We start from the raw sequence: 14,780 nt of genomic DNA, 5'->3' as shown, positions 1-14,780 counted from the left end.
GTGAGCCCACGCTCCGTGCCCGCTTCCCTGCCTCCCTGCCCCCCCCCCCCCCCGCTAGCGCCCGCCTCCCTGCCCCCCCCCTCCCCTCCAGCGCCTTTCCTTCGCCCGGCTCCGCTTGCTTCCTCTCGGTCTCTGGGTGGAACGGTCCGCACTCCCCAGCTTGGGGCTGCTTGGACTCTTCCGGGAGTAGAGCGGAATGTGGGTGGGTCCCTGCTCCCGAGCCCTGCCTCATCTCGGAGATGCTGCACTTGTGAGTGGCAGGGATTCGTTTGAATTTCCGCACCTCACGAGGTGCGGAGCCCGCATCTCTGAGGCTGCCTGGATGAAGAGCCACATGATTTTTTTCGCTTGGGAGAGTAGCCGTCTCTGGGATTTGTTATAAGTCCAATCTCCTCTGCAAATCACGAGGTTGCATCTTCACCGATTGGAATACATGTGGGTGTATTTTTTGGTTGTACGTAAATGAGTGGGTGGACAACTTCCTTGGAGCAATTTATTTCTGCTTCACCTGTAGTATTTATTTCTAAAAATCCGTTCTATCAGGTTTCTCCCGTTTTATCTTGAAAACTAACCATGGAATGGAAATGAAGAGCGAAAGATTGGAGCAAGGTGCAGCGAGGTGGTGGAAGCCGGCGCTTTCTTGAGTTTTCTGTTCGGTGGTCGTTTGTTTCTCAAATTGAATATTATTGCAGGCTTTTCAGACCAGGTATTCAGATAGTTTTTTTATTTTTCAGCTGTAATCCTGGTAGTTGAGATAAATACGCTTATACAGGCTCCTGAGTCTGAGATGCATCACATCTCAGTTGAACCTGGAAAATATTGAGTATGAGAAAAGTTAACCTTCAAAAAGTAGCTAGGTTTTCGGCCTTGTCTTTACTGCAGTTGTTCTATATATGTTGTAATATGACTCACCTGGTTTACTTTGGCTAATTAGCATCAAGTGTTTGCTATTTGATAATTCTAATTAAGTTAATGAGAAAGTCATTCCTGAGATACAGCTGTCTGGAAATTAAGAAATAATTTCCATCTTTGTTAAGAATGGATATCTAGCAGTTCCATTTCTATTTTCAGTTTCACTGGTTTTGATTTAGCCGCAGACGTCGATATCATTTAGAAGGAAGTTATGTAATCTTTAAAAAGATTACCTATTTCCCACAGTAGTCTGATTTTGTTGCAAGAAAATTTAGATCTGCTGGAGAAGAAATTTAGGGCCTGTTTAAAATGTAAGAGAGAGATTGATTTCAATTCAAACTGTTAGTTAACTGAAGATATTGTCGCAATTTTCAGATTTTATTTCATTACATTCTGCAGGCTTTCCTGCTGCAAGAATTTCATGTCTCCAAGGGATGAAAATAGTGTATTTCTCATACTCTTATCTTCCTTCACAATTTCAAATTGTACAGATTTCATATTGCAAAATTTAATTTTTAAATTATTCAATTATAACTGATATTTTAATATAAGCATTCCGTCATCGGGTTTGGGTTTTGGTTATGCTTTAGATGATACAGTCATCCTGTATGAAAAGGGTATTATGTTACTTTGAGCATTAGTGAGCTTGGGAAATTGGGGAAATTTTTAAGAACATGTTGTCCGTGTTTGACAAAGTACTATTTGCCTTTAATTGTGTTGTTTTATTCTGCTTTTTCATTGTAGTGGTAGATAGCTGTAGCTATGTTACCGGGTTGGTGTGGGTAGTGTCAAAATAGCTTCAACCGAGGAGGTCACCGGAAGACCCGGACCAGCAATCTCGGTCCTTGTGATAGCATGCAAAGAATTGCAGACTACCACTTAGGGCTTAAGCACAACGCAGAGTTTTATTAAAGCATAATTACACTCTCAGAGGGAGAGCGGGCTGTTTCTAAGAAGTGAAGCCAGGAGCTCCTGTGCAGGCTTAAGGGTGTTTATAAGGAGCGCTCTGCGAGGAGGCGGGGCGCAATCGTGGGTGAGTGACAGGAGGTCATTATTTGATTGACAGCCCCGAGCTAGGTAACAAGTTCCTTATTGCGCATGCCCTTACCCTTGATTCGCTAAGAAAAGCCCAAGGGGGATGGCAAAACCACCTGCAGATTTTATTATAATGATGGTGTAACGAGTTTGGTTTACTCTAGGTTACACGCCTGTCTAGTCTGGGCACGCACAGCCCGGGGAAGTCCCCTTGTGCTACTGTGCTCCCTCTTTATCAGGATAAATTGCTCGCCACAACACCATAGTTTCCCCCGTTCTGGGTGGAGTCAGGGGAGGGTCGTCAGATGGTCGGGGTGTAATTCCACTAGTCCCCTCTTTTCGCCACTGTCACCTCCTTGCTGCTAATGTCTAACTACCTAACAGATATAGTGGGTTTTTCCATTCCATTCTGCTCTTTTTTTGTAAATTAGAATATGGCTGTAGCTGAAGGACTGTGTTGATCTGGGCATTTTAGATTGAAATGCATACAAATAAAAAATGTTTTCGTTGAAGTATTACTAGGGAAATGGATTGAGCACATAATTAATGGTTAACGAGCACCTTTATCCTGAAGGCCTGTGAGGGCATATGTAAAACTGGCATTAAAAAATCACCCATGTGATTTCCAGCATGAGAGTCAAGTAATGTGCTATTCTAACTGCTAGAATACCAAAAAATTCTACCTATCTATATCTATAGTACTTTCATTTGACTTGTCTTTTGAATTTAATAAGCATTTATTGTGTATTTAAATTTTTTAATACTTTATTTTTAACATCCTTATTGGAGTATAATTGCTTTACAATGGTTTGTTAGTTTCTACCTTATAACAAAGTAAATATTTTATTAACAGACTTTTGTGATAGATTATGTATGAACTCATATATCCCCAGGGGCAGTCTTGTTATGTCAGAGATAGTCTTTTGCCAACTCAGCTGGTTAAATAATGTATTATAACTTTATAATTTACAAAGCTCTTTCAAGTATTCTTGTATATATTTATATTTACTTTGGTTTTAGAGACGTACAATATGTGAGATTATTAATGCCCTTCCACCTATGAGGGAAACAGGAAACTGAGAGCCTGGGAGATTTTAGTAATTTACCCAGGGTTCCTTAGCACAACAGCCCTGGCCTTTGGCCCAGTATGTGTATACACAGCTGCTGCTTATTAGAAAGGAGGTGGTACCAACTGAAGCCAAGGTAGTAGTGGTTGGGATCAGCAAACTTTGGTCAGCATCACAGCCATAAGTTGCAGCCGTAAACCTGTTGGGTGTGAATGGTAAGTACCATTGGTTGTGGGGGCACAGGGCTGACATCTAGATGGATCAGCATAAATTCAGAAATGATTGAAAATCAACTCAGTATACGCCTGCTACCTAGAACAATTCACCTTTCCCCTTGGGGGCAGTAGATTTTCCTGTTTATCTAATTTGAGGGCCTTCCCAGATTTAAGGGACAATAAAAAAATGCCTGTAGACTTCTGTGCTCCTCTGTAATCTCTCTCAGTTATAAGAATGAAATGGTCAGAATATAGAAAAACCAAGCTTCCTCATTGTTCTGGCACCCCTTAAAACGGGCAGACACTTGATTTGCTTACAAAAGATCCTGTTGCTAGGAAAACTGGATGACAGAATAATTTGTTTTGAAAGTTGTTTTCTGTATTTTGAAGGTCTTTCAAACTACAAAGATGTTCGTTTTCTTTTCAAGTTACTGTGTTCATTCCTTTGGCTTCTTTAGAGAGTTAATGCAAAGTACTACTATCTGTATTGTGCTATTCTGTGGTTGAAGTAACTAATGATGGTTTAAAGAATTTCTGAGCTTGAAGTTCTTTTTTAAACTTGACGCTAGTTTATCTGTTTATGAGCTAAACTAAGTGAAATACCCACCGTGAGGTGAAATGTATCATTTATCTCCCCATGCTGACCACATGCTCTGTTGGTTCTAAGTGTTTCTAGGCATAATTCAGGTGAGAATATGGCTAATCAGCAGTCCAGGCTCCATCACCAGACAGAGCTGGACCCTTGGAGTGCCATGTACCTCTCTGCCCTGACTTGCTTCTCCTGTAAAAGAAAGGGGTCACAGTATGATGACTTGGATCATGGAGTGTTCAAGTTAGAAAGGACCTTCGTATGCGTCTGGTCCAACCCCTTAACTTACAGATTTCCTGTTTCTACTTTTTTTTTTTTTTGGCTGCGTTGGGTCTTTGCTGCTGTGCACAGGCTTTCTCTAGTTGCAGCGAGCGGGAGCTACTCTTCATTGTGGTGCGCGGGCTTCTCATTGCGGCGGCTTCTCGTTGCGGAGCACGGGCTCTAGGGTGCGCTGGCTTCAGTAGTTGTGGCTCGCGGGCTCTAGAACACAGGCTCAGTAGTTGTGGGACAGGGGCTTAGTTGCTCTGCTGCATGTGGGATCTTCCTGGATGAGGGCTCGAACCTGTGTCCCCTGCACTGGCAGGCAGATTCTTAGCTACTGTGCCACTAGGGAAGTCTCTCGTATTTCTACTCTTGTGAGAGTTTTTAGCCTCTCATGATGCCACAAAAGTGAAACGTCAAAATTAAATGTTTCCACCATTTCACAGAGATGAGGTACAGATCTTCCTGACTTACGATGGGGTTACATCTTCATAAACATGACTGAAGTTGAAAATATCATAATTTGAAAATGCATTTAATACACCTAATCTATCGGACATCATAGCTTAGCCTACTTTAACACTTACTCTGAACACTTACATTAGTCTACAGTCTGACACAAAGCCTGTTTTATAGGAAAGTGTTGTATATCCCATGTATATCCCATGTACTTTATTGAATACTATAGTAAAAGTGAAAAACAGAATAGTTGTAAGTGTATGGGTTGTTTACCCTGGTGATTGCTAGCCAGCGACCCCAGTCACCCACTGGGAGCTGTGACTTGCTGCCTCTGCCCAGCAAGGGAAGAGAGTGTCTTTTGGTTCACATATTACTAGCCCGGGAAAAGATCAAAATTCACAGTTCGAAGTAGTGTTTCTACTGAATGCGTATCGCTTTTGCACCATTGTAAAGTCAAAAAATCATAAGTTGGACCATTGTAAGTCGGGGACCGTTCGTACTTTAAAATTCTTACTTGAAAGTCCATTCCTTTCTTATTCTTTCCTCATATAGTGTCTCAATTTTATATGTAGACAAACTGTCCATCGTGTGTAAATGTATGCGTGCCTTTCGGAGCCCATGTTTTAACTGGGTGAATGTGAATGCTGGAGCGTGTATCGAATATCATCACAGAAGAATTTGGCATAAACGTCTGATGTTCTCGGCAACATTCTCTTGGTTAAGCACGATTATGTAGAGCTTTATAATTTCTTTTTGCTTAGCTGCCCAAATATCTTAAAATCATACTTTATAATAAAGCTCATCTCCAATTTAGTATACACTGCCCACATTTTGTTGAAGGCATTACTATGCATATATATGGTACCCTGAGGCTGCAGAGTGATCAATCTTTCAGGTTTTCCCAGAACTGAGGGCATTCCCAGGATATAGGACTGTCAGTGCTAAAACTGGGAAAGCCCCGAGGTGTTGATCCTCTTACCTGAAAGTGTCTCTTCATTGGACTTGATTAAAAATTCTTCCAGCTGGAAGGATAAAATGCCAGGTGGTTATATGCTGGATGAACTCAAAGGCATCTTTTCAAGGCAAGGAAAATATCTTCAAGGCCCCATGTATATTTTCTGTTTATATGACTGAAATATAGGACTAATTTATTATTATTTGTAATTTTAAACGAAAATAATTTAGCAATTAAATAGGATAGTTACATCATTTGAAATTGCCGTGTAATATTAAAAGGGCAATTATAGGGCTTCCCTGGTGGCGCAGTGGTTAAGAATCCACCTGCCAATGCAGGGGACACAGGTTCGAGCCCTGGTCTGGGAAGATCCCACATGCCCCGGAGCAACTAAGCCTGTGCGCCACAACTACTGCGCCTGACTCTAGAAGCCCACGAGCCACAACTACTGAATCCCACGCGCCTAGAGCCTGTGCTCTGCAACAAGAGAAGCCACTGCGATGAGAAGCCCACGCACCGCAATGACGGGTAGCCCCCGCTCGCCGCAACGAAGACCCAACACAGCCAAAAAAAATAATAATAAAATATAAATAAATAAGTACATTGATAAAAAAAATAAGGGAACTGGTATTTATTGAGTGTCTACTAAGTGCTTTTTACTTTGAAAGGGGATAAAAGAGACATTGGAGAAAAAAGGCATTGTTGAAAGCAAGAAAGGCTAGCCTTGTCACTGAGACCATACTGTTGGCTGTATGCAACTAACTTTAGAACCTAGGTATCTGTTTAAGATAAATTTATTGGATTTTCCGTGCATATTCAACATGATTAGTGGAAAGAGCATGAATTTTGGAGTCTGATCAACTTGGGTTGGATTTCCAGGTCCAACTGTTACCAGCTTTTTGACTTCAGGTAAACTATTAACCTCTGTGAACCTCTGGTATGTCACATGTGACGTGAGGATAATATCTATCTACCTTGAGGGGATGTTGTGAGGATTAAATGAGATAATGAATGTGTATAAAATGTCTGACACATATAGTGCTCAATAAACGATATACCTATAGTAGTCATGTGTGCTGCTCTGTGTACCCATGTTTGGATTAGGAAGGCTCTGTTTTTGGATAGTTACTTTGTGTGTTTTTATAACTTCCCTAAACTTCCAAGTTATGGTCATTGTATCAGTTAGGATTAGTTTGGGGAGGTCCAGAGTTGCAAGGTCCAGGCTTGGTACGTGGCCTCTGTCTGAAGTCCTAGTCGTCTACGCCATTCCTAGAAGTGGCCATGATACTCATGGCTCAAGATGGCTCCAGGCAGCAGGATGCAGGAAGAATCCAGAATGCCTCCCTTTCCTATATAAGACTTCTGCTTTGGTCGCATCGGCCATCCCTAGCTGGAAGGTGTGGAAATGTAGTCATTAACTGGTGCATAGCTACCCTAAGTAAAACTGGTGTTCTGTTACTGAGGAGAAAAGGGGGACTAGATTTTATGGTAGGCATCTTCTGGTCTCTACCACTTTGTCACCACTTTACCACCATAGAATTCAACTACTGAAGTATTCCCTAAGATTTTTCGATTTTTATCTCCATAATTAGTAGACTTAGAGGGAATGCCCTTTGTTGAATTTTGTCTCATTGTCCTTTGGTTACTTTGGCTTCTCCTGTAATTTTATTCCCAGCAGATTCTCTCGGAAACAATTAACTCTGTCTCAGTGAAGAGTGATTAGGATTTAAGCTCCTGGTCATTTATTCGGTCAATAAATAGTTATTGAGCACTTGTGATGTACAGGCTGCTGTGGGTTATTATAGACAATGGCAGTTATTACTGAGTGTGGTTCCTTTTTTTTTGGTTTGGCTTATAGTTGGCACATAGTTGCTTGCAGTAGTACATCCAGTAGTAGATCCTTTGTATTTCTGTAGTGTCCATTGTAACTTCTCCTTTTTCACTTCTTCTTTTCTTTCTTTTTCTTTTTTGGCTGCACCATGCAGCCTGCGGGATCTTAGTTCCCCAACCAGGGATTGAACCTGGGCCCCCTGCATTGGGAGCATGGAGTCTTAACCACTGGACCACCAGGGAAGTCCCTCCTTTTTCATTTCTAATTTTATTGATTTGAGCCCTCTCCCTTTTTTTCTTGGTGAGTCTGGCTAAAGGTTTATCTATTTTGTTTATCTTTTCAAAGAACCAGCTTCAAATTCTTTTATCTTTTCTGTTCTTTTATTTGTCTCTATTTTATTTATTTCTGCTCTGATCTTTATGATTTCTTTCCTTCTACTAACTTTGGGTTTTATTCTTCTTTCTCTAGTTGCTTTAGGTGTAAGGTTAGGTTATTTGAGATTTTTCTTGTTTCCTGAGGTAAGACTGTATTGCTATAACTTCCCTCTTAGAACTGCTTTTGCTATGTCGCATAGGTTTTGAATCATCATGTTTTCACTGTCATTTGTCTCTAGGTAGGTATTTTTTGATTTCCTCAGTGATCCATTAGTTGTTTAGTAACAACGTGTTACTAAACGTGTTATTGTTTAGCCTCCACGTGTTTTTTTAGTTTTCTTTCTTTGTGATTAGTTTCTAATCTCATAGCGTTGTGGTCAGAGAAGATGCTTGATATGATTTCAATTTTCTTAGATTCACTGAGGCTCACTTTGTGGCCCAGCATGTGATCAGTCCTGGAGAATGTTCCATGTGCACTCCAGAATGTGTATTCTGCTGCATTTGGATGGAATGTTCTACAAGTATCAATTAAGTCCATTGGTCGAATGTGTCATTTAAGCCCTCTGATTCCTTATTTTCTGTCGGATGATCTGGATGGTAGTTCTTCTTGCTTCTGGCATCTGCCCTCTGGTGGGTGAAGTTGGTCCAGGGACTTGTGCAGGCTTCCTGGTGGGAGAGACTGGTGCCTACCTGCTGGTGGGTGGAGCTGGGTCTTGTCCCTCTGGGGGGCAGGGCCGTGTCAAGGGGTGTGTTTATAGGCGGCTGTGGGGTCAGGACGACCTTAAGCAGCATGTCTGCTGATGGGTGGGGCTATGTTCCCACCCTATTGGTTGTTTGGCCTGAGGCGTCCCAGCGCTGGATCCTGCAGGCTGTTGCTGGGGCCCGGGTCTCTGTGCCAAGATGGCGACCTCCACGGGAGCTCACGCTGTTGAATATTTCCTGGGGCCTCCGTCACCAGTGTCCTTGCCCTCACAGTGAGCCACAGCTGACCCCGTCTCCCCAGGAGACCCTCCGAGACCCGCAAGGTAGGTCTGGCCCAGGCTTCTATGGACTCACTGCTTTGCCCTGGGTCCCAGTGCACATGAAAGCATGTGTGCACCCTCGAAGAGTAGAGTCTCTGCTTCCCCCGGGACTGTGTGGCTCCTGCACTCGAGCCCCACTGGCCTTCAAAGCCAAATGCTCTGGGGGCTCCTCCTGCCAGTGCCAGACCCCCAGGCTGGGGAGCCTGACATGGGGCTTAGAGCTCTCTCTTCTGTTGAAGACCCTCTGTGATATAGTAATTTTCCAGTTTGTGGGTTGCCCACCTGGCAGGTATGGGATTTGATTATATTGTGAAAGCACCCCTCCTACCGTCTGGTTGTGGCTTCTTCTTTGTCTTTGGGTGTAGAATATCTTTTTTTGTAGGTTCGAGTCTTTTTGTCAATGGTGGTTCAGCAGTTAGTTGTGATTTTGGTGTTTTCGTGAGAGGAGATGAGCTCAAGTCCTTCTGCTCCGCCATCTTGTCTCCTGCCCATGAATTCACAATTTTATATTTGCCCTCCTATCTTTAGTAAAGAAAAGGGTCGTTTTAATACACTGCTAGATTACATAGCTAATGAAACTATTTCAGTTCATTGAAATGTCTGCACAGGGCTTTGCAGGTTAAAATTAAACTGTCCTCCCCTCCCTTCGCATGCAGTACAGATTTCCCTTGAGAATGGTGTTAACCCCACAGGCGTTTAGGAGACTGATGGGAGGGCAGGTATGTCCCAAGCATGGGAAGTACACTGGATAATAAATAAAAGAGAGAATGTTCTGTGGGAGTTACGTGCACAACATGCATCGGCAAAGAAAATACTGCTTTGATTTTCCGTGAATTTCATTTTTAACTGAGTTTATTGACTGAACCGGTTTTGCTAAAAAGCTAAAGGAAAGCAAAGCAAACAGAAACTTAATATATAGTACCTAGGAGCACACTATAAAATGGTGTATTTCATCAGTTTTAAGACATTTTATTCCGGTTTTAACACCACCCATGTCAGGATGAATCATACAGTGCATGACATAATTATAGTTGATAACATTTTAACTTAGTGGCACATAAAATAACTGCCTTACAAATTCATGGTGTCTTAAATTGGTTGAAAATCAGTATAACGTAAAGATCTTCATCAAGTTTTGAACCTCCTTTTTTGTTTGTTTGTTTTTTGCTTTTTGCGGTATGCGGGCCTCTCACTGTTGTGGCCTCTCCTGTTGCGGAGCACAGGCTCCGGACGCACAGGCTCAGCGGCCATGGCTCACGGGCCCAGCCGCTCCGCGGCATGTGAGATCTTCCCAGACCGGGGCACGAACCCGTGTCCCCTGCCTCGGCAGGCAGACTCTCAACCACTGCGCCACCAGGGAAGCCCCACATAAGGAATTTTTTTAAAGGTTTGGCAGTAATAAGTAAAGCAAACACCTTTTCTGTTTAGCAAGCAGTAATACTGGATTCTGAAATTGTATTTTGCAGGAAGAAAGTTTGAGCCTAATAGAGACATTGTTATAAGTTTGAGGAAATTTTTATTGGTTAAGAAATAATACTACGTGTATGTTTTAATGTCTGTATGTTAAACTCAGTATATTCCCCCTCCCCCTTTTTTTAGCTCTTCACGAAAGGACATGGATGAAAATGAAAGCAACCAGTCCCTGAGGACAATTTGCCAATATCCTAAAGAAGCAGTAAGAAAGCGCCAAAATTCACGCAATTCTGGAGGAAGTGATTCTTCTAGGTTTTCCAGGAAGAGTTTCAAACTGGATTACAGACTAGAAGAAGATGTAACTAAATCAAAGAAAGGAAAGGATGGGAGATTTGTTAACCCTTGGCCAACGTGGAAAAATCCCTCTATTCCAAATGTTCTCAGATGGCTGATGATGGAAAAAGATCACAGCAGCGTTCCGTGCTCCAAAGAGGTAGCATCTGGCTTTCTGAGTGCTGTGCATTTGCTCTTAATATATGTATCACTTAACGTTGCTGTGAATTGTATTATGACACTCCAGTTAGCTAATTGAGCCCTTTTGTACGATAAGGTTCTGGGGAGACGACATGAATAAGGTGCCTTCAAGTTCACAGTTGAGCAGCAAAGTACATGTGTGAATAACCAGCTCTGATGTGGTGGCAACTAGAAGTAGGAACGGATGTCTTAAAACTATAGGAAAGGACGCAATTAATTCTGACTGGTGGGATTGGAAATGGCTTTACAGAGGAGATGATACTTGAGCTGGGCCTAGAAAGATAAAAACTATTTGGCAGTGGTTTTCCAGGTGGATGATGGGCGTGGGGAAGGTCACAGAGGAGAGAAAGTGCATGGCGTGTTCTAGAAAATAGTAACCTGTGTTTTGGAATATGAATTATAAGGGTTAAGCCTGGAGCGCTTGGCTCTTCATCCTTGGAAAAAGCTGCTAAAGTTATAAAAGAAATCGTCAGATAACCTTCCACCCCTTTAAAAATTGGGAATAGGTTACTGGGCTTTCGATATGCTAGTTATACTTAGGATGAGACTATTAACCTTTGGCCTATGGTTTATGAGATGAGTGAAATTTCACTTCAGCAGGGAGTCGGTGGCTCCCAGTGACAGGAGTGCTTTTTTCTCCTTTCTTAGTTTCTTGCCCCTCTACACCTCCTACCCCACTTGGCCTCTCTTTTCCAACAACCCCTGTCCTGCCAGGCCTTGTGGGGAACTGAGAGATAAGGAACTAGTAGACATTGGAAGTGGGTGGGATGAAAAGAGTGGAGGTATCCCTGAAGCGTTGATCTGCAGTAAGGCAGGAGGCTGGGGAGTGGGTCGGTGGCGGTGGTGTTAGATCGTTTACCTTAGTGAGTGTGTCCATTTTTCTTTCAAGGATGTGAGATTTAAAAAAAACCCAAAAAACCCATATTGTCACTTTGATGCTAAAGAATGTTCATAGTATTAATCCTAGTTAACAGAATTGAGTAACATGAATATTTTCTCAGCACTGTTTAAGAATGAGTCAGGATATTAATAGATAAAACCTTAGTGTATGTTTCAACTTTGTGGATGGGAGGAACAAGAAAATTTTATGTCTTCTGGAGAACCTGGTATGAAGAGAAACATGGAGTCAAGCTGTGAGAAGAAGGGTTTAGGGTAGGGGGCCAAGATGGGTCGGTTACCTGTTCGGTAAAAATTCCTTCCTGGTTTTTGGGCCACAGTTTCTAAAAATACAGTAGTAGTGATGGTGTCTTTAGTTTTCTTTCATTTCAAACAGGAAAGTGAGTGACCACATGAAGGCGGAAATACATCTCTGAACTCTGATGATTTGGAGATATTGAAGAAACTGGGTTCAATTTCTGAGAACTCACCAGGCCAGTTGTTCTTAAACTCCACTATTCTAGGTGCTAGAGAGAGAGCCATGAAAAAGCAGAAAGACAAGGGCTTCCCTGGTGGCGCAGTGGTTGAGAGTCGGCCTGCCGATGCAGGGGACACGGGTTCGTGCCCCGGTCCAGGAGCGGCTGGGCCCGTGAGCCATGGCCGCTGAGCCTGCACGTCCGGAGCCTGTGCTCCGCAACGGGAGAGGCCACAACAGTGAGAGGCCCGCGTACCGCAAAAAAAAAAAAAAAAAAAAAAAAAGCAGAAAGACAGCCGGGCTTCGTTGAGCCTTCGGTTTAATGGAAGAGAGACAATAAACAGATAAGAAAATGATGTGGGATACTGAAAGATGATCGGTGCTTTGAGGAATAATGAGGCAGAAAAAGGAAGTTGGGGGGTGGGAGCTGAATTCTTTAATGAAGTGTAAGCTTTCTTTTTTTTTTTAAAGGCAGGAGTTCTTTGTTTTTCTTTGCTTTTTATTTTAATTTTTGTTTTATATTGGAGTATAGTTCATATACAGTGTGGTGTTAGTTTCAGATGTACAGCTAAGTGATTCAGTTGTATATACACATGTATCTATTCTTTTTCAAATTCTTTTCCCATTTAGGGTATTACCTAAATAACGAGTACAGTTCCCTGTGCTAAACAGAAGGTCCTTGTTGATTATCTGTTTTATATACAAGTGGGTATATGTTAAGTGTGAACTCCTAATTTATCCCTACCAGCCATGTTTCCACCCACCCCCGGCAACCATAAGTTGGCGTTCAAAGTCTGTGAGTATGTTTCTGTTTTGCAAATAAGTTCATTTGTATCATTTCCACCTTAGACCCTACCTTCAAGCTATATCAGATGACATTTGTCTTTCTGTGTCTGGCTACTTCACTTGATGTGATCATTGCCGGGTCCAGCCAGTTGCTGCAAATGGTGTTGTTTCATTCTTTTTTATGGCTAATATTACCTTGTATATATGTACCACATCTTTATGCATTCGTCTGCTGGTGGACAATTTGGTGGCTTCCACAACTTGGCTATTGAAAATAGCCCTGCAATGAACGTTGGGGTGCATGTGTCTTTCCAAAGTACGGTTTTCTCTGGATATATGCCCAGGAGTGGGATTGTTGGATCATATGGTAGATTTATTTTAGTTTTTTAAGGAACCTTCATACCGATCTGCATAGTGGCTGTTACCAGTTTACGTTCCCACCAACAGCATAGGAGCGTTCCTTTTCTGTACGCACTCTCTCAAGGATTTGCTGTTTGTTGACTTTTTAATGATGGCCACTGTAACTGGTACGAGGTAATACCTCCTTGTAGTTTTGATGTGCTATGATAATGAGCGATGTTAAGCTTTTCATGTGCTTTAAAAAACAAAACAAAACAAGAAAAAACCTCGTGAATAAAATTTACCTCCTGAAATGGGCTTATTGAAAGTCGGCTCTGTTTTCAATTCTCTTTCGATCACCTACCACACTACATTTCTAGAGGGCATTGTTCATTTAAGCCTCACAGGCCTTGTGAATGTGAAGTACCCATAAGCACTGGTTTCTTTTTGGTTTTTTTTAACGTCTTTATTGGGGTATAATTGCTTTACAATGGTGTGTTAGTTTCTGCTTTATAACAAAGTGAATCAGTTATACATATACATATGTTCCCATATCTCTTCCCTCTTGCGTCTCCCTCCCACCCTCCCTATCCCACCCCTCTAGGTGGTCACAAAGCACTGAGCTGATCTCCCTGTGCTATGCGGCTGCTTCCCACTAGCTATCTACCTTACGTTTGTTAGTGTATATATGTCCATGCCTCTCTCTCGCTTTGTCACAGCTCACCCGTCCCCCTCCCCATATCCTCAAGTCCGTTCTCCAGTAGGTCTGTGTCTGTATTCCTGTCTTACCCCTAGGTTCTTCATGACATTTTTTTTCTTAAATTCCATATATATGTGTTAGCATACGGTATTTGTCTTTCTCTTTCTGACTTACTTCACTCTGTATGACAGACTCTAGGTCTATCCACCTCACTACAAATAACTCAATTTCGTTTCTTTTTATGGCTGAGTAATATTCCATTGTATATATGTGCCACATCTTCTTTATCCATTCATCCGATGATGGGCGCTTAGGTTGTTTCCATCTCCGGGCTATTGTAAATAGAGCTGCAATGAACATTTTGGTACATGCCTGTTTTTGAATTATGGTTTTCTCAGGGTATATGCCCAGTAGTGGGATTGCTGGGTCATATGGTAGTTCTATTTGTACTCTTTTAAGGAACCTCCATACTGTTCTCCACAGTGGCTGAACCAATTCACATTCCCACCAGCAGTGCAAGAGTGTTCCCCTTTCTCCACACCCTCTCCAGCATTTACTGTTTCTAGATTTTTTGATGATGGCCATTCTGACTGGTGTGAGATGATATCTCATTGTAGCTTTGATTTGCATTTCTCTAATAATTAATGATGTTGAGCATCCTTTCATGTGTTTGTTGGCAATCTGTATATCTTCTTTGGAGAAATGTCTGTTTAGGTCTTCTGCCCATTTTTGGATTGGGTTGTTTGTTTTTTTGTTACTGAGCTGCATGAGCTGCTTGTAAATTTTGGAGATTAATCCTTTGTCAGTTGCTTCATTTGCAAATATTTTCTCCCATTCTGAGGGTTGTCTTTTGGTCTTGTTTATGGTTTCCTTTGCTGTGCACAAGCTTTGAAGTTTCATTAGGTCCCATTTGTTTATTTTTGGTTTTATTTCCATT

At 42.1% G+C, this 14,780-nt stretch overlaps 1 protein-coding gene across 4 annotated transcripts in view; it reads left to right on the top strand.

Moving 5' to 3' along the window:
- Nucleotides 1-14,780, top strand: part of NAPEPLD (N-acyl phosphatidylethanolamine phospholipase D) — an 88,249-nt gene that overhangs the window by 49,157 nt on the left and 24,312 nt on the right. For 3 of the 4 annotated variants that reach the window (XM_027123831.1, XM_027123834.1, XM_027123830.1), the window contains one exon: nucleotides 10,320-10,626. In XM_027123831.1, the coding sequence (XP_026979632.1) occupies nucleotides 10,336-10,626 (291 nt within the window). In that variant the 5' untranslated portion in view covers nucleotides 10,320-10,335. Of the gene's footprint in view, nucleotides 1-210; nucleotides 436-10,319; nucleotides 10,627-14,780 lie in introns of those variants that run through there. The other variant, XM_027123832.1, reaches the window with a different exon arrangement.

Source organism: Aethalodelphis obliquidens, unplaced genomic scaffold (genome assembly GCF_003676395.1).
Source record: "Aethalodelphis obliquidens isolate GAN/ISIS:26980383/991018 unplaced genomic scaffold, ASM367639v1 scaffold27, whole genome shotgun sequence".
In the NCBI taxonomy this organism is placed as follows: domain Eukaryota; kingdom Metazoa; phylum Chordata; class Mammalia; order Artiodactyla; family Delphinidae; genus Aethalodelphis; species Aethalodelphis obliquidens.
This window is presented reverse-complemented; position numbering and strand designations above follow the sequence as displayed.